The sequence below is a fragment of the Equus asinus genome, chromosome 3, assembly GCF_041296235.1.
Source record: "Equus asinus isolate D_3611 breed Donkey chromosome 3, EquAss-T2T_v2, whole genome shotgun sequence".
NCBI lineage: Eukaryota > Metazoa > Chordata > Mammalia > Perissodactyla > Equidae > Equus > Equus asinus.
Genome location: NC_091792.1, coordinates 12171441 through 12190621, shown reverse-complemented (window position 1 = coordinate 12190621; position 19181 = coordinate 12171441). Strand labels below are relative to the sequence as shown.

The following is a 19181-nucleotide window of genomic DNA, read 5'->3' as shown; positions in this document are numbered from 1 at the left end:
TACAGCTTATTCTACCAGATTCCATGAAAGTATTGCCCGTGTACATGAATTGTTTGTTAAAAAACTGTGTGCTGCTCAGCAGGCCAGAGATCTCAACAGATGAGCGGGCATACCAGAGACAGCTGGTCATGACCATGGGTGTGGCCGACTCTCAGCTTTTCTTCTACCCACAGCTTCTGCCAATAGTAAGCACATGGTGGTGGTGCGTTTCCCGGAGGAGTCTGCAAGGCAATCATATTTTGTCCTTTGCCATATGTTATATCTGAAACATTTTGTTCTTAAGAAGAAATTTAGTCACGAACGCCTTCAGAATGTGTAGTGTGGGACTGAGGACAGGCGCTCTGAGTATGTTGCCTATCTGTGTCACCACGTGCAGAGTGTGGGGGGCGGAGGCGGGAGCAGGATTTGAGGAGTTCCTACTTCATTGTTCAGATGAGTGCTTTTCTTCCCTCGTTCCCAAATTGGTACTCTTCAACTGAGGCGGCATATTGACAGGTCAGTAAACAAGTTGGAGCAAGCCAAGCTTCGATTGTTGAAGAAATCTACCTCATAGCGTTAAAGGAGCTGATGTGTGTGCAAATGGGATCCCATGTGCATGCATGTATTTATGTGTCTTTATACGATGTACGAATGTCTGAGAGTCACCACATTTAATCAGAATGGCTACGATTAGCCTTGACCAAATTCAGTCAGGGGTTAACCAGCAGCGTATGTTTGAGGATGCCTCCACTGCACAAGGGACCTGCTGCCCTGGCCCTCAGAGAATTTACTTGGCATGTATTCTGCTCGTTCGAAACCAGTCCTTCATGTCTTGCGTTCCCCTGTACTGTGTGATTAGGTTTTTTTCCCTTGAGACCTAACAAGTTAGAATTGAGGGATAAGAACAGGGAAAACTAATGGCTTATTTCTAATTCCTGTATTCAAATTCATACTCAGGCTCTCGGTAAGAGTGCAATCAGTATTAGAAAGAGTTAAATTAGGTTAGAAATAAAAAAGCTATTGATTCTTTCAATCACTATGAATGTTAGGTGTAAGTTATTACAAATGACTGATTTTCAGGTCAAATTGGATTATTAAATCTATACACCAGAGAAACCAGAACTCTAAGGGTCAAGAACATCACTACTGCACTCAAATTCCTTTGCCAAGGTCACCGCTGACCAACATATTGCTCAATCCAGTGGGCAGTTCTCGGTCCTTCCCTGTTCTATCTAGCGACAGCCTCTTACACAGCTGACTTCTCCCTCTAGAAACACCTTCTTCATTTAGCTTCTCCTGCTTTCTCTCCTGCTTCCCTGGCTTCTGCTGCTGCCTTTACTAGTTTACCGTTTTCCCTGTCGGAGTACCCCGGGGCTCAGTCCCTGGGAAGCCCCTCTTATCCCTCTGCACTCAGTCCCTTGGGGGTCTTATCTGTCCTCATGGCTCTCAGGGATGCTGATACACTGCTGATTCCCAAGTTCATACCTCCAGCCGTACCTCTGCCTGAACTCTAGATGTGTCTGTCCCTGTAGCCTCCTGAGCATCTCTCCATGGGTGTGTAAGGGGCATCTTAAACCAAGCCCTGCTTCTCCAGCAGGCTTTTCCCCCTCCATTTATCACTACTCCTTCCTTCCAATTCTTTAGACCGAAAATCTTGCAGTTACCCTTGACTGCTTTCTTCTTCTCATCCGCCACATCTCATCCATCAGCAAACGTGTCAGCTCTCTTTTCCGAGAATATCCAGAGTCCAACCACTTTTCACCCCCTCATCTGTCATCACCCAGATTCAAGCATAATCGTCCCTCCTGCTGACGATTGCAACAGCCTCCAGCCAGTCTCCTTGCTTGCTCCTTTGCCTCTCTGGTCTGTTTTTGGCACAGAAGTTAGAGTGATCTTGTTAAAATAATTGTCAGCTCATGTCCCTCCTCTACTCAGAACACTCCAGGATTTCCATTTCAGTCAAAGTCAAAGTTCCTCCCACCCTGGCCCAGTGCTATCTGCACTCTCCTCCCCTCCTTTCTGTCTGACCTCATCTTTCATTACTTTCCCCTTGCTCACTCCACTCCAGTCATGCCGGCCTCCCTGCTGATCCTTGAACATCCCAGACAGGCTCTTACCTCAGGACCTTTGCACCAACTGGTCCCTCCATCTGGAATGCTCCTCCCTAGATAACCCCATGGCTCCTTCTTATCTTTCCAGGTCTTTACTCAGAAGTTAACTTCTCAACAAGCCTTCCTGGGCATCACTATTTAAAACTGTACCACCACCACCACTGACATGCCCCACCCCACTTTCCTGCTTCTTTTCTTCATAGCACTTAACAACATCCAAAATTCTGTCTATTTTACTTATTCATTGTCTCTTCTTCCCTCCAAAAAAACTGAACAAGGCAGGGATGATTGACTAGAACAATGCCTAGCACACAGCAGGCACTCATTAAATGTACGCTAGAAGGAAGGAAAGGCGGGAGGGAGGGAAGAGGAAGGAAAAGAAGAGAGAGGAAGGAAGGAGGGCAGGAAGGATGGAGTTTCTGACCCTCGTGTCTTTGCCTGCACAGCACACGTTAGACGTCAAGAGTACGGCGTTGCCTACTGCGATTCGCTGCTCTGAGTCCCGGCTCTCAGAAGAAGGAGTATTCCTATTGGCCAACGGTCTGAACATGTTCTTATGGTTGGGAGTCAGCAGCCCACCAGAACTGATCCAAGGAATATTTAATGTGCCATCTTTTGCACATGTCAACACAGATATGGTAAGTATTTTTTTCGTTGTTTTTGGGGTAATATACAAACAAAAGAGTCTTATGCTTTTTGCTCATGTATTACAAAACCATGTATTACAAAGAAGAAAAAACGGTAAGGCATATAGTCCTGTGTAAGAATGAGAGAATCTCATGTTTTAGTGAGTAACAATGAGCTGGTATAAAGTTATTTGTATAAAGTATTATCAAACAACCAAAATATGGGCTTTAATACAGGGGCCGGCCCAGTGGCGTACTGGTTAAGTTCACACACTCTTCTTCGGTGGCCCAGGGTTCACAGGTTCACATCCTGGGAGTGGACCTAGCACCTCTCATCAAGTCACGCTATGGTGGCATCCCACATAAAGTAGAGGGAGATTGGCACAGATGTTAGCTCAGCGACAATCTTTCTCACAAAAAAATAAATATATATATATGACTTTAATAGAGAATGCCAGCACTTCTGGATCATTGACTGTGTGTCAGTCACCGTGCTCTAAATACTTTAAATATCCCATTTCATTTCACCCTCCTGACGAATCAGTGAGAAGGGTATTGTTATCAAGACCTCACAGAGGAACCGCTTGAGGCTTGGAGACAAGTTCTTCCAGGCCGTAAGAGGCAGGAGTGGGAACTGCACTCAGTTCTTATGCTCCGGGCTCATCCCTGGTGCTGAGGCGCAGAGTCAAAGGCATACAGAACTCTTCCATCCATGTACAGCTACGGACTAGGTCAGATCACTGACTTACAAAAGAATCACCCCACAGAAACAGATTATATACCCCCCTCTTGCAATCATTACCAAAGCATTGTGGGTTTGATGTGGAATGAATACAAATGACTTTATTTTTAAAGTATAGTAGGAAAAACCAGCAATTAGAATTTGTTCTGGAGTCAACACTTACTGCAGACCTTATTTGCAGACGATGGTGGCAGGAACCCCATTGCTCTGATGGTTATTGTCTTATGCTGCTGGATGGCGGATTCCTTATGAATTCACGTGTAGAACTCAGCAGATAGTTTGTTCCCTGAGGCCTCACTTATGTTATGGCAAGATGGCTTCAGGCTAGTTAATTCCCCAGTTTCTGGTGTGAGGGTAGATACATAGCCTCTTGGAGGAAGGGGGCAGGATTAAACTTCCAGGCCAGATGGGCAGGCGGTAAGTTTAGAGAGCTGCACATTCATATGACTGTCAACAGTATGCATAGATATTTTGTTTTTTGTTTTTGAAGACTGGCACCTGAGCTAACAACTGTTGCCAATCTTTTTTTTTTTTTCTGCTTTTTCTCTCCAGATCCCCCCACTATATAGTTGTATATTTTAGTTGTGGGTCCTTCTAGTTGTGGCACGTGGGACGCCACCTCAACATGGCCTGATGAGCAGTGCCATGTGCATGCCCAGGATCCGAACCAGTGAAACCCTGGGCCACCGCAGCAGCAGAGCAAGTGAACTTAACCACTCGGCCACGGGGCCAGCCCCAACAGTATATTTTTAAAGGAATGAAAGGTGTCCATATCCTATTAGGAGACTAGTTTTAAGATGAGGATGAAGATTTAGAAATAGTAAGATGTCTGCATGTGGCTGAAATTAAGGGATGATTAGAAATGCAATTTTTAAAAAATTAAAATTCAATAGGCAAAGAGCTATGAGCCTGAAGAATGTTTATATAAAATTTAAGGAAACCTCCTGTTATTTCACAATGTATTGATGAAGTAAACGTTCAGTGCATATTTGCTGAAGTGAATATATGTATGAAATAGCCCCAGTCTCTCCACCACACCGCAGCTGATCCGCAGGTGTGTGCTTCTGTCAGCATCCCTCTTCTCAGCCTTCTTGAAAAGATACAACAGAAGGAAAACCAAATGTTGCTTTCTTTTTAGAGGCAGTTGGCACTTCGAGACATGTGCATGAAGTATACTTATGTTATTTGTTGAATAAAAAGTTCTACTTTAATGTCAAAGTATACACACAGGGAATGGAATGTGAACACAAATGATGAATTTCCTGCTCTTTTTTTTAACAACTCCTGTGAAAAATACTGGTCATGATCTTTTCCTGAGACTTGTGACTTGTAAAATGCTCTAACTCACCTTTTCAATGGCTAACTCACAGAGGATGTGTTAGCTCTTGGTGTCCTCTTGCTGAGAAGGAAGCATTAGCATTTTACTGTCTTAATGGAAGAAATCGAAGTCCAGAGCCTTCACGTCCCCCAGAGGCCACGTGCACCTGGAGAGTTTTGTAGACCATTAACCAGATTTCAGGGAAATCTGAGAGACTATATTCCCCTGGAGAAATCAGCATTTGGTGGGTGGTTTCCACATTGGGCCAGTGGTATTTGGATGGCATTTTCCAAATGTGATAATGCCTCAGGGTCCTGCAGCTATCTACTGAAGGAATAAAGTACATCCTTTTCTCTCCCAACAGAGCCTTCAAATATCCACCCTGCAAAGGGATTAAACGTCTTGGTGAATGGTCCAAAGACATCCTTTGCATAAGACATATAGAGGTTGTGTCATTTCAGTGACATACATGTGTCAAATTCCAGAGAAGGAGTCTTACTTTCAAAAGACAGATCACTGGGAGAAATGTATTCCAATACGAATGAATAATTTTTAGTGCATTTTCCCACATTTTTGGTTTTTAGGTAAATGAACTAAGCCAATAGTCAAGTATATGGCTTAAAAGGATGTTTTTTTAACTTTAACATTCTAATAATCTCATTGCTTCTTCTGTCTAAATGTTATAAATTGTATTGAAACTTAAACTTTGATTTTCTTAAATGTAGACGTTACTGCCTGAGGTGGGAAGCCCGTACTCTCAAACGCTCAGAATGATAATGAGTATTATCCAACAAAAGAGGCCATATTCAATGAAGGTAAAAAGGAGATTTTATTTCTTTCTTTCTTCAAGTGTTTTTTTAAAAAATTTCGTTACAGATTTTAAAATACAAGTCCTGTATTTTTATAACATGATCTTTGACAGAAAGCTCACATTAACCTCTATCTAGTTACTTAGCAATCACAAACATGAAAAGATAAACAGCTATCACCACAGATTAACCATGGGTTATCTTAGTAAGTGTTAATTTAGTAATCAGGAAGAGCCTCTTTATGGTTTAGTAGTAATAGATATCATTAACAGGCTTGGAAATGACTTACCCTTCAGTGCTTAAAATTAATTTAGAAGTATCAGAACATTTGTTAAACTTGATTTTTACACCTTTTGATTTATTATCTCTGAAAAGTTTTGTTATCCTAGTCTTTCTAAGCCTTCTAAGCCTTTTCCAAGTTGGAGTAATAGAATTTAAAAATGTCTGTGACTCAGGAAAATCGTGCCTTGTTACTCATTCCCAGCCACTCGCCTGTCTTCCTTCCCAAGCTCAGTGTTAGAGTTCCGTGGAATTTGGGACGTACAGATGATGATGGTCTCTTACTGTGCCACTTCCCACAGAGGGATAGGACCGTGACCTGGACACAGGCCTTGACAAGGGCCAAGATATTATGGGGCCAATTTTCCCCTGAACCGTAAATGTGGTACCAGTCTATCAACATTCTTAACCGTGAAAGATACTCAGGCATGCAAGTATCCACTTTAGGTAGAGCTTAGGTGAACTGAACTAATGAAGAGCTTTACAATCTCTAGGACATCTGGGTGAACATAGAACCTTTCCAGAATTGCTTTCACACCACACAGCACCTACTTGGGTTCAGTTTTAGGGCAGGACCTAGCGATGGCTGAGAACTAAACACGTTCTTCACGTGACACTCTCTGAACACCTGGGAGATACGTAATCAAATCTTAGGGTCTCATGAAACACAAATTGAGGACCATTGGTATTCAGAATGAATAGCAATGATAATCCATCTTTATACCAGCGGCAGCAACTGCATCTCCACAACTGGCCCCATTTGCAGAGAGGAGGCCAGACTAAACATGGAGGCCATCCCTGTGCTCAGTTCTCCCTCCTTCTCCTCTGCTTTGTCCCACCTGCTCCAGTAACCGCCTATCAAGGTCATGTTAGCTCTGGTTATTAAAACATCTGGCGTAAGCTCCGAATATGGCATGTGAATAAAATATAAGCAGTTGCATGGCAAAAAAATTTCAGCTTAAATACTTAAAGAATCAGATTTTCTTATGTGCCACTTGCAAATTTATCTGTTGTTTGTAAGATCTCTTTGACATTTTCAGGGTACCATCTCCATAAAGAATTTGAAAATCTAAAATCTACACATTTCTCCCAAGGCTGAAAATTCATTCCCTATGCTATTTCTCACCTTAGATCATGGCCAGACACACTTCATCAGAGGAGGTTTTACAGTGAGCACCACATGAAAGCCAAAAAATAGCCCAAGTGAACGGCAGCACTAGAAAACAGCCCACAGATGAGCAATATGAACTTCCTCCCATTAATTTCCACGGAGGAACTACATTCTAAAGGAATTGGAGCCTCAAATCCTTCCATCCACAATATCTCATTCTGTCCCATCTCAGCCTGAGTTGTATCGTGGAGGGCAGACCCACACTGCTGTTGCCCACAACGGACAATGGCAGAGTCCTAGTGGCATGTGGGAGAAGGTGGATATAACCCAAGTCAAAAGAAAATAGCCTTGGCTTCAGGCTCACCGGCATGCGAGCCTCAAACTCCTTTGGAGAAGTTTCCATTAAGGAGTTATTGTGCTTCCCCACGTCAGAGAGGAATGTGCCGATCCACACAGCTGTCCTCGTGTTGCCTCTCAGTGCCTAGCATCCGAAAGCCAAGACATCACACATGTCCGAGTCCACGTGGAAGTAGCTGAGTTGCAGTGGTAGCAGCAGTAGTGGTTGTTAATGTCGTTATATTATTTTTATTAGGTCAGAGGTAGTTTAAAGCTTATCAGCCTAGGGCCTAGGCCAAAATAAAGGACAAAAAGCAAGCTGTGTTGACAAAATTATTCCACTTGATAACTAAAAAGCATATAAAGCAAAAGTAGGGAGGGCTGGGCCCTCGCAGCCAAAATGTACCGTAGCTTCCCCTCTGCTGCAGCTGGCGACGCTGGTGATGGCAGGCCCTGCGGTGGCTTCAGGACGGGGGAGCGAGTGGGGGACGCGCTGGCTTCTCTTAGTTATACAGGAGGCAGGTGCAGAGACGCTGTTGTGCATGTGGGGCTCCATTAACCGCACTCATGGCTGAGGAGCTCTGAAATTCTACCGTGCTGATCGTCTGCTGTGACTTCCTGACAAGGAGTGAGGAACGGGGCCGCCAGAGGGCTCAGAGAATTCAAGACAGAACGGCCCCCTCCCAGGCCTCTTCCCTGGGCGTGTCTTCCCTAGTGCAGCACTGGCCAGGAAGGCAAGCGCCTGTGTAATTCTACACTCTCTAGTAGCCACATTTAGAACAAAAAACTCATTTTAATAATATATTTTATTAACCCAGTTTATCCAAAATATTAACATTTCCCCATGTCATCAGTATAACCAATGACTGAGTTTTACGTTTTCTTTTTCACACTAAGTCTTAGAAACCCATCATGTCTTTTACATTTATGGCACAGCCCAATTCGGACTAGCCTCGACTCAAGTGTTCAGTAGCCACCCGGGGCTGGGGGCTGTAGCATCAACAGCACAGCCCTAGAGCAGCTCGATGTGCAAGGAACAGAGTTCCCTTGGCCGTCCACCTCTGCGCTGCCTCTCAAACCACCCCCTCTTCCACCCACACTACGCTAACCCGGCCTCTGATCATCGCCCACTGACCCGCTTCCAACTGCTTCCTACCTGGTTTCCTCCTTCACCAGTACATTCTGTCTGCTGCTCCCAGTTCTTCTGGGGCACCTTCACTGGGTCACGTTTCCTACAAAAGCCCAAACTCATTATTAGTGTCATTTGTCCCTAACCTCCCACTGACTTTTAGAAGCCTGTGCTAATTTACATGCCAACCGTGACTGTCTTTGGCACATGGCACGTGGTTCCCAGGTATGGAATGTTCTCTACCCTCACCCCCATTCTTAAGGAACTCCTACCCTGTCCTCTAAGGCTCAATGCTAGTCACCACCCTTGGGACGCCTTTCCCATAGCCCTCTGCCTACGTTTCATTGTTGCCATTTATCATTATACATCTTGGTTTTTGTAGGTTTGGGGTCAGTGCCTCCCTCCACTCTGGGTAATAGGCACTTTCCCGTCATCCTCCAAGGCCTCACATTCAATGGACATTCTGTAATTTTGGTGAAACTGAAGCATACAAAATTGAGTCACCGTCAGAGAATGTTTATAACCCGCTACCTTGTTCTTTTTTCCCTAGCTCACGATAGTAAAGCAGCGTGAACAGCCAGAAATGGTTTTCCGACAGTTCCTGGTAGAAGACAAAGGACTTTACGGAGGATCCTCTTATGTGGATTTCCTTTGCTGTGTCCACAAGGAGATCTGCCAGCTGCTCAATTAACTGCACCTTCTCTCTTGCTGCTGTTGCATTTCTAAGGAGATGCTCTCCTCCTTGGTGCCTCATTCTCCAGGTGGTAACAGGCTAGCTTTGATTTCCTGCTCATTTTCAGAATAGCTCTCCGAGACGGCCTTTAGAACTCAGCTTTGGTGCTCAGGTATAAAGCCAGTGAAGGTACTGTTGTACCGTAAAGGGAACAGTCTATTTCTGATTGCACAATTTTTAACTGTTAAAACTGATGCAGTTGGCATTTCATGAAAGGCAGAGTTTACAGAACTGTAAACATTCTCAATTTTCTTTCTTTGTGCTAGACATATAAATTATTTTTCGAAATGTATAGATTTGGGGTAAAAAGTTGTCCTGGTTCCTCTCCCATTTGCAGTGAGGGAAAAAGCTTAATTTTTACATTATACTTAATTTTTTTAAACCATGTAACCCCATTGAACACATTTTTCAACTTAAGGTTTGCATAGTGGACTTTTAATAAGCTTGGAATCTATTTGGTAGGACAATTTGTGTTCTATGTTTTTTGCATAATTATATGGTTGTGTATGTTAACACTATTGTCCAGTTGTTGTTTTGTCTATAAAACTGTCTTTATCAATATTCTTAATGGTTCTCTGTACAATTTTGAAAGTTTCTACCTGTATATAATGGATCTTAACCAGTATCAATAAATCACTTCATGTGCTCTTACTCAGCAGGTAGAATTCATTGTTTAGCTATTTTGAGATTTTAAAAAGAAATAGGGTAGTACTCAGTGTCCTGGAAAACAGTTGTTTGTATGGATCACTAAGAACAAATCAGGACAACTGAATTCTTTTTTTTGAGAGTTGAGGAGTATTAGGTAAATAAATAACCTAGGAAATATCAGAGACAGTGTATTTGAGAAAGGCATTTTAAAAATTCTCTAATATGTCCTTGTGGGCAAAATAAAAACTACATGAGACCATTATTGATGAATATACACACCTAGGAGGGTGGTTTGAGTGGTGTGACTCTGGCATCTGTCGTTATCTGCCCTGTTTAACTTTGATATCAAAGGTATGAATAAATAATAAGTGCTAAAGTACACTGAGTCCATGTAATGTCCCCAAGAATCGCACCATGTGTTTTGTGAACATTTCCACATTTCTTCCTCACAGCAACCCTAATCTTATTCTCAGCCCCATCCACAGATGAAGAAGCAGGCCTCAAGCGGTTATGTACTTTGTCTATGATTGCACAGCTAGTAAGGTTTATTTACAAATTTGTAGATGCCATGAAATTGAGTAAAATAACAAATTTACTGACAGGATTATAATCTCCCCACAAATTAGCCAATTGGCAATAATGTGTCAGATCGACTTGGATGAGTTTAGCAAGAAATGTAGGATCCTGAACTTGTATCCAAAAACCAAATGCACATGCAGATACTTCCTGGAAACAACAGCTTTTGTTTTTGTTTTTGTTTTTGGTGAGGAAGATTGGCACTGAGCTAACATCTGCTGCCAATCTTCCTCTTTTTGCTTGAGGAAGATTGTCGCTTGATGAGCAGTATGTAGGTCTGCGCCCGGAACCTGAACCCATGAACCCTGGGCTGCAGAAGCGGAGCAGGTGAACTTAACCACTATACCAACAGGCAGGCCCCCAGCAACGGGTTTTTCAAAAAGAACTTAGAGAGTTTGTCAGTATGACTCAGTAGTGGAATGAAAGCACACATGATCTCAAGCTACTTTATTACAAGGATAGCCTGTCAAATGAGTACAGCAATGGGCCTACTCTACCCTGAGGGCAGACCACACCTAGAGGAGTGTTCAGTTCTCAGCATCACACTGTGTGAAATAGAAGCCCAGAGCACATTCCTTAATTCACCTGAAGATAGTCTAAAGGTTGCTCTGTGTGTTCCCTGGATATAGAACCAGAACCAATAAATAGAAGTGATAAGGTGCTGCTCAGTTGAAAGAAGAACCTTCTAAGTAATGAGGTGCTTAAAGAATGTGCCATTCTAGGAGGTAGTATGTTCTCACTTAACAAATATGTACTGCTCACCTTCTGTGTGCCAAGCACTATGCCCTCTACTGGGGAGACAGACAATAGAGAGCATTAACAATCTGCCACCTCTACGATTACAGTAAAGTCTCAGAAATGCCATGACATGTATATATATATATATATAGCATTTATATATATGATTTTATGTATCATATAGTATTTTTATATATATCCCTGCTATGCTAATATATATAGCATTGTATATATAGCAGGGATATCTGACCTTGCCTGGCCAGGGGGCAGGGTAGTCAGTAAAGATGTCTCAGAAGTGGTTATACTGAAGCTGGGAGCTGAAAAAAATTAGACATTAGCCAGATAAATGGGAGTATTGGTAAATATTCCAGGAGAAGGAAAAAAAAGCACAAAGGCCTAGGGTGGGAGAGAGCATATATTTCCCTTTCAATAAACTTAAAGAACTCGAACTTTCAGTTACAGTTGGCTGGAACTTACTAGGGAGAGACAAAGTGGCAAAGGATGAAGCTGGAGGGATGGGTAGGGTGAGTCCCAGCCAAGGGGAGTCTGGATCCTGTCCTAAATGCAAAGTGAAGACACTCAAAGTGACTTCACTGAGAGTGACCAGGTCGCCCTTTAGGAAGATCACGGTGGGTTGTATGGGGCAGAACTTGAAGCAGAGAGACAGAACTTGAAGCAGAGAGACCGTCTGGAGGTTACAGGAGTAGTCCATTAGAGGACATGGTGGCCTGAACTAAAATAATGGCACCTGACAGGGGAGATAGGGAGGAACTGGAGTTACTGAAGGAGACGAAAGTGTCTGAAAATGATTTCTGCTTTGGGCAGCTGGGTACACGGTGAGACCATTCCCTAAGAAAGAAAACACAGGAGATGAAGTGGATTGTGTGTGTCTCTCTGTGTAAAGGGTGGTAGTTACATTTGTACTTGTGAGGTAGCTTGCAAGCAATGCAAGTGAGGTAAACTATGGCACCTAACAATGTGAATCTGAGGCTCAGGAGAGACCTCTGGGCTGGAAATTTGCAAACCATCTACATATGAAAAAAAAGAAGCCACACACATGGATGAAAAAACCTAGAGCAATTCGGTAGTGAGAGCACAGCAAATCCCTGAGACAGACAGTCAAACAGAAACCTGAGGAGACTGGGGAGGAAGGGCCAGAGAGGTAAGAAGGAAAGCCTGGCTGGAGGATGTCACAAAGCCAAGGTCAAAAGAGTTCATGGAGAGGGCGGGCAGCCAAGTTACAGGCTTCCCAAAGACAAGTGAAAATAAAGACTAAAACGTATGCTGGAATTAATAAACAGGTCAGGGGTGACTGGTGAGAGCCGTGTTACTGGGATCAAGGAGCTTGAGTGCTAGACTGGAACTGGCTGAGGAACGGGAGGCAGAACGGAGGCAACTCAAGGGGATGAGAGAGGGTCCCAGGTGGAAGGGAGGAGTTCCTTGTTTTCAGACAGGCAAAGATTTAACATCTAAATTGTGGTGGAAGGCCGGTATTATGTTAGAAATAAAAATAGTGGCAATACTGTTTCATTTTTCTACTCCAAAGAATGTTGAAGATTGAAGAAAGAGGGAAAAGATACTTAAAAAAGCAAGACTCTTGGAAGACAGAAGGGAATATAATAGAGAGTGCAAATGGAGAGATTAGCTTTCAATGGGAGGTGTGACTGCTCTGTGGTGTTCTGAAATAGTACTTCCCCTCCCCCCCTCCCCCCAAACCATGAGAGGCAGGAGAGCATAATGACTAAGTGTGTGGGCTCTGGCACCAACAACATAATGGTATGGGTTTCTATACTAGCTCCACCACTAGCTGTGTGATGCAGGGCAAGTTAGAAACCTTTCTGTGCCTCGGTTTCCTACTTGGTATTTCCAGGATTAAGTTAATAACTGTAAAGGGCTTAGAGTAGGCCCTGGCACAGTGGTATTATTTAAATGTTCATTGCCGTTATTATTTTATTAGATTTTTTAATTAAACTTGCTAAGGATCATGAAAACGAGGGCTAATCTGACTCCTAATTTTATTTGCTACTATGCCACGAGTATCTTAACTGATATCCCCCAAATCAAGCTATCTTTAAATGCTATAGAAATGTCTAATTAAAAGATGGTTTCAGAGATTAAAATAAATTCACCAATATGAGAAAACTGTAGCCTAAGCTGCTTTGAGTGTTAAAACCCAAACCTTCAGTAATATATAAACCAAAGGTAAGAATTTGTATTTTGAATGTTGAGGAGCCATTATGAAAAAAGGCGCGTTCACTCACTCAAGAAGGCACATCTTTTGTGGTACATATATACAATGGAATACTACTCAGCTGCAAAACAGAACAAAATCATTCCATTTGCGATAACATGGATGGACCTTGAGGGAATTATGTTAAGTGAAATAAGCCAGCTAGAGAAGGATAATCTGTGTATGACTCCTCTCATATGAGGAATTTAAAAATGTGGACTAGGAGAACAGATTAGTGGCTACCAGGGGAAAGGTGGGGTGGGGGGTGGGCACAAGGGCTGAAGTGGTGCACCTACAACATGAATGACAAACATTAACGTACAACTGAAATTTCGCAAGATTGTAACCTATCATTAACTCAATAAAAAAAATAGAAATAGAAGAAGGCACATCTTTGAGGAAGTTACTAAATGGCACTAACTTCACTCCTAAACTCTAACCAATGACAGTAGACTGAGAATAGTTAGGAATGGTATGTTAATTTTGTTTTAATGTTCAACAGTCAGATGGAAACTTGTCTATTAATAAATCAATGAAGAATAAAGATCAAAATTTAGCTCATGTTTTTGACATGGAAAGATAATCTGAAACTGAACTTCAGCTCCCCTAGGAGGCATTATACACTACAGTGTCTGAAACCTTCCAGAAAGGTTAATTAGTAATCTTCCAGAGAAGGCATTGCTTTGGGGAGAACTGACAATGTATATTTTAATTGCTGAAAACACAAGATGTAATACTGACTAATCTGGATAAAAAGAAAAAAAATCTTAGTTGAAAGAGGCGATAGAAATCCCGTTGTCGTCATCTCTAATGGATGGTTCCTGGCCTCTGTTTGAGAAACAGTGAGAGCAGCTCCCTCCTTCCCAAGCAGCCATTTATGAACAGTTCTGTTCGTTGGAAAATTTTCTTTGGCAGGCTGTCTTCCTGAAATTTCTCCTTTTTGTGCAAGCTCTGTCTTTTGAGGCCACAGGTGAATTCCTTCACTTGATGGCAGTGGTCAGAGAGTTCAAAGGCTATCCCATATCCCTAACATGTCCCTCGTCCAGGCCAAACTCTTGCAATCCCCAAAGTTTGTCCTCACAGATACGGTTTCCAGAGCCACTGTCATCCAAACTTAATGCCTGAAAATCCAGTTTTACATCACATAAAGAACAAAGTCACTTTGGGGAAGCAAAACAACTAGTGTCTAGTTGAGGAAACTCCCATGACAACAATGGGGACAGCAGATATCTCAAGAGTACGTGAGCTGTGCAAGGATTTTTAGGGTGTGCTTTTTATTTTGATAACATGTTTAAAAATTGTTACCAGTTATAAATACAAAACTCTTTTGCAGTAAGAATTTTCCATTAAGACTTTTTATAGAATAAGACTAGTTTCTCAAATCAGTATTTTTCAATTTTCAATTGGGTCCATGAAAAACTGTTTCTTTAAAAACATATTATTCATATTTGAAAAATAGTTTGAGGATATCTCATGGGGTTTAGATTCATGTTACCCAATCAAAGTTTTAGGGACCTAAAATGCTTATTTTGCAAACAGGCTCTTACATTTATGACTTAGGAGAAACCAGAGTTAGCATATAGGTAGGAATTTGCAACAGTAAAGTCTAGTTTGCAAAACAAGTCATGTTTTAAAAATCCACCTAATTGCATCTGAGCCTCTAGTCCAGAGAACTGGCAGGGAAGCTTCGCTGTCTTTGGTGCACACTGATGACTGTGTCAAAGCCCCCATGGTCTCCTGACGTCCAGGCCCTTCCTGCCACCTCACTGTGCTTGGCAGAAATGAATGAGGATGGCCACTCTCCCAGGTGCACCCCTCAGCTACTTCCTAGAGGGCCTCTCTCCCTGAGGCCATGCACTGAGCTGCAGCAGTTTCCCGACGCCTGGGCGCCACCCCAGGCCCATCCTCAACCAAGCTGTCCTCTCCCTGCTCTCAGGCAATCTCTTCTCCCTTCGCTCCACTGTCACTCACTGGAGGAATGTAGTCCAACTTTTGACTTAAGCTATTAGTAACAAGGTGATACAGATGAAGTTAAATCATTTTCCTTACTCAAATAGATTGTATTTGGCAGAAAGCAAAAATTTATATCCAGAGCAAAGAGTCAGATGCCTTTAAAGTCAAACCAGAGGAGACTGATTCTATGACTCCGCTGCTAAGAGGTGAGTGGAAATCACTTCATTTCCTCAGCCTCAAACATAACGTTCTCTTATTCCTTAGTAGAAAAACACAGTCCTCTTCTGCAGCAAGGAAGCTTCAGCAGAAGGGAAAAGAAGAAGTGAAAAGACAGGGATATTAAAAGTCCTCTGGGAATTACTTCCAATTCTGAAGCAAGCAAAGGAGTAGGGGCTCTTTATTGAGCACTACTCTGTGCCACACATTAGAAGCTGCTTCTGCAAGGTGAACGACAAAGACTAATTCCTCAGAGCATGAACAGTAGGGTGACAAGCTCAGAACTTAATGAGTAGACAAAGGCAGCTATCAGATGGGACGGCATCTTTCACTCGAGGGTGAGTGAAAGCAGTCAGAACTGTGCATGTTCCCAAAGAGATTCTGACGCCGTCCTATGCAAGACCCTGTCAGGAGCACCTCAAGGAGGCAGTGGGATTTAAAATTGACGAAGTTAGCTGGCTCACAATCTTACATTTGTGCTTGTATTTTCTTAAATTTTGCTTTGGAATTATTTTCATAAATACAGTATTGTTAATCATGCTTATATGCTTTAAAATTTTCATCTCAATAAGATATAAGAGTAAAGTAAGTTATAATCTGGAGCTCCTGCTTACCATGCATGTAACTCTAGCTTTTTGGACAAGGCCAAATAATCCATCCTCAGGTGTAGCTTATCTGAATTACAGGCAATATTATTACATCAAAAACCTCTCCTTTACTAAATATTCAAGTATGTACCTACCCAGAATTTGTCTTGAAAAGCATAAACCTGTAAAATGACGGCAAATTCCATAAGACATTTAAGCAATTACCTTGGTAATATAAGCAGCATAAACTACTAAACTGGATTATCTCTGAACAAAATCGTGTTTGACTTTCTGCCCTCTGCTTTAAAAAGACAAAGAAAACACAAAAAAGGCAGAATGATACAGTTATTCGTTCACGATATTAACACTAGTTAATATTAACACTGTAATTGTAAACTAAGAACTTGAACAGACGTGGGATTCTATAAAAGGTGTGTTTCGTGACAACACAGGCCTAGGCCTTTCCTCCCATTGGACACGTGGACGGCTTGAGGCCACAGCACTGCCTTAGTCCACATCAGCAATCTCATTTGTGTCTTCCAAAGTATACTGACTACATGTTTTCAAGGTGATGGTTTCCTGTCCCAATTGGGTAACTTTTTTTCCTCTTTTTTTAGTAAATTTGGTTACGTAGTATTTAGAGGCCAGGATTTAAAATATGCATGGAGTACTTAGCCAAATTAATTTTAAGAAATTTTAGCTCATGTAGGAAAATGTAGTGAGCAAAGGAGACAAACTATCTTAACTGCCAACATCTAGGGAGATTTCACACGAACATCTCAGATTACCGTCTTCCCTCTGTGGTGACAATTAGCTGGAGCTGAGTAATGATGTCCACTTTACCCAGGGCACGTGCTCTCCTGTCCGCAGCTCTCTCTGGGTCTCTATGGCCCTAAGATCAAGTCACTGGCTATTAAGGTGCTCTGTGCTGCTCTGCCTTTCTTAGAGAGGAGCTGAGACAACCCATCAAAGTAGGAAAACAGCGCAGACAAGATAAATGTGAGAAAGTAAACGAGTGAAAGTAAATATTTCTATGCTTAATATAATTCAAAGTATGTCTAAAAAAGACAATTATTCCACGATATGAAAAACTCATGCCTTGCTTCACTGATTCATATTATATGCTTAGTTTCTGTATGCTTAACCTACCTTATCTGATTTCACTGTTTATTAGCACCTCCAGTTACAGAAGCAAGAAGTATAACCCATACTCAAACTGATTATTTTAATATTTTGTCCAATACTAGAAAAAGGGTTCATTGGAAAAGAATTATCTAGATGAAATGAGACAGTTTTCTCTGTGCATTTTAGCTAGCATGTTTATATCTGAGTAAATGATGGAGGCCTTGAGAGCGGAAGCAATGTGGCTTTTCCAGAAATGGAATCTTCAGTGGGCTCAGTTTGCTGGATAAATGTACTAACCTTCTGGGAAGTCCTAGATTTATAGCTTCAAAACTGACTACACATACTTGAGACCCAAGCTAAAGTTTAGTCCCTATCGCCACACATCACAGATAGGATAATGCTCAAAGTCCTACATGGACCCGAAGATTACAGGATTGTTCGAAGAAAAGCCTTTCTTAAAAGCAAAGGCTTATGTCTTTAATAGCTTACAAAAATATGAGACATTTTCAGATCAAAGACTACTATTTAGAATGAGTACCAAATGGGCCATTATTTTGTCAAGTTAATAAAGATTATTAATCAGAAAAATCTGGAACTACACTTCAAAGACCAAATCTTATGTTCTTAAATTCAGGATGAAAACAGTATGGGTTTTAAAATAAGCTGCTGTAACTTATCCGAAAGTTGTAATTTAGCAATTAAGATGAGTAGAAAATATTTTACGAGACATGAAAAGGAATCATTCCTACTAACAGCCATGACACAAAGATCTCGGCTCTTGACAGCACATTAACTCCCCGGCATCTTACATTACAACTTCATCAACTTAAAATGAAACTACGGCATAATACTTCCTTGGCTTTAGAGTAGGAGAGAGATGTGGTTTCAGTTTCCACATTTATGAGCTAAGGACTCACAAGTGGCTCTTCTACCAGAACAGTCTACTGCTGATGCAGGACTGGTCCATCCCAACTTTGGATATGTGACCTGGCTGCCATGCCAGAGTCCCCTCGCTTTGACACCTCTCACCCTGTGCTGTCTCATGGTGGCCATTCCACATTTTGACTGACATCTCCACAATTCCTTGGTCTCACCTGGTTCAGGAGTGTTTGGTGTGATATTCCCCACCACAAAATCTGTTCCAGCTGCCATCATCGACCTCCTCCCTTTTCTTTTCTACACAGTGAAGAAAAGTCCAAAAGAACTGGAGTACTTGGGGCCTCCTATCAATACCCTCTGAAAGGAGACAGGTAACAGGGAGAAGTGCTGCCGCTGAAAATACACACCACCATTTGGCTTAGAATACCTACAACTGTCATCATGCATAATACTAGGTATGCTGATCTTAGAACTTTTAAACTGAAAAAATTTAGGGTTACTTCAAATTAGCTCCTATCCCCAATAAAGAATCGTTAAGTGAAGCAACTAAAAATTACTTTTGGTGATTTCTTAGATAATTTTGTGAAAATGTTAAGACATGAAAATATAAAGATGATCAAAAGTCAGAGGAGGTCAGAGTAATGAGTTTTCACTGGAAACCTTTCCTCAGTGAACACAGATTCCATTGTGAAAGTGATCCCCCAACCTTTACTGAAAGTGAGGTAGCAAAACTAGTGAGTCAATTCCATCCTCTGTCATAAGAATGCCACATTACACTGTCAAAGGGATCATTCTAGGCCTTGTATTTTTTCCCACCACCTATTCTTTTCTTATTTGCTCGAAATATGGTGGGCTGTGGCTCCCTTTAACTTTCAAGCTACAAAGAAGCCATTCCTAGCTCTGTGTAAGGTGACGTTATGGTACAGATCTCACAGGTAGTCGACTAGGCCAGGTAAGCAACAGGACCGTTGCTTTCCCTTGGCTAGGCCCAAGGTGTGGACCATACTAGAGAGTCCTGTTTATAGGACAGGCTCACTGCCTAGCTGGTATTTCTAA

The 19181-nt window shown here is 42.0% G+C and overlaps 1 protein-coding gene across 2 annotated transcripts in view; it reads left to right on the top strand.

Annotated features, from left to right (window-relative positions):
- SEC24D (SEC24 homolog D, COPII coat complex component) overlaps nt 1-9824 on the top strand; it is a 103030-nt gene extending 93206 nt beyond the window's left edge. For both annotated transcript variants that reach the window (XM_070504682.1, XM_014858199.3), the window contains exons 20-23: nt 6-185; nt 2537-2728; nt 5502-5591; nt 8991-9824. In XM_070504682.1, coding sequence (XP_070360783.1) covers nt 6-185; nt 2537-2728; nt 5502-5591; nt 8991-9131 — 603 coding nt within the window. In that variant the 3' untranslated portion in view covers nt 9132-9824. The remainder of the gene's footprint in view (nt 1-5; nt 186-2536; nt 2729-5501; nt 5592-8990) is intronic.
- The last annotated feature ends 9357 nt before the right edge of the window (nt 9825-19181 follow it).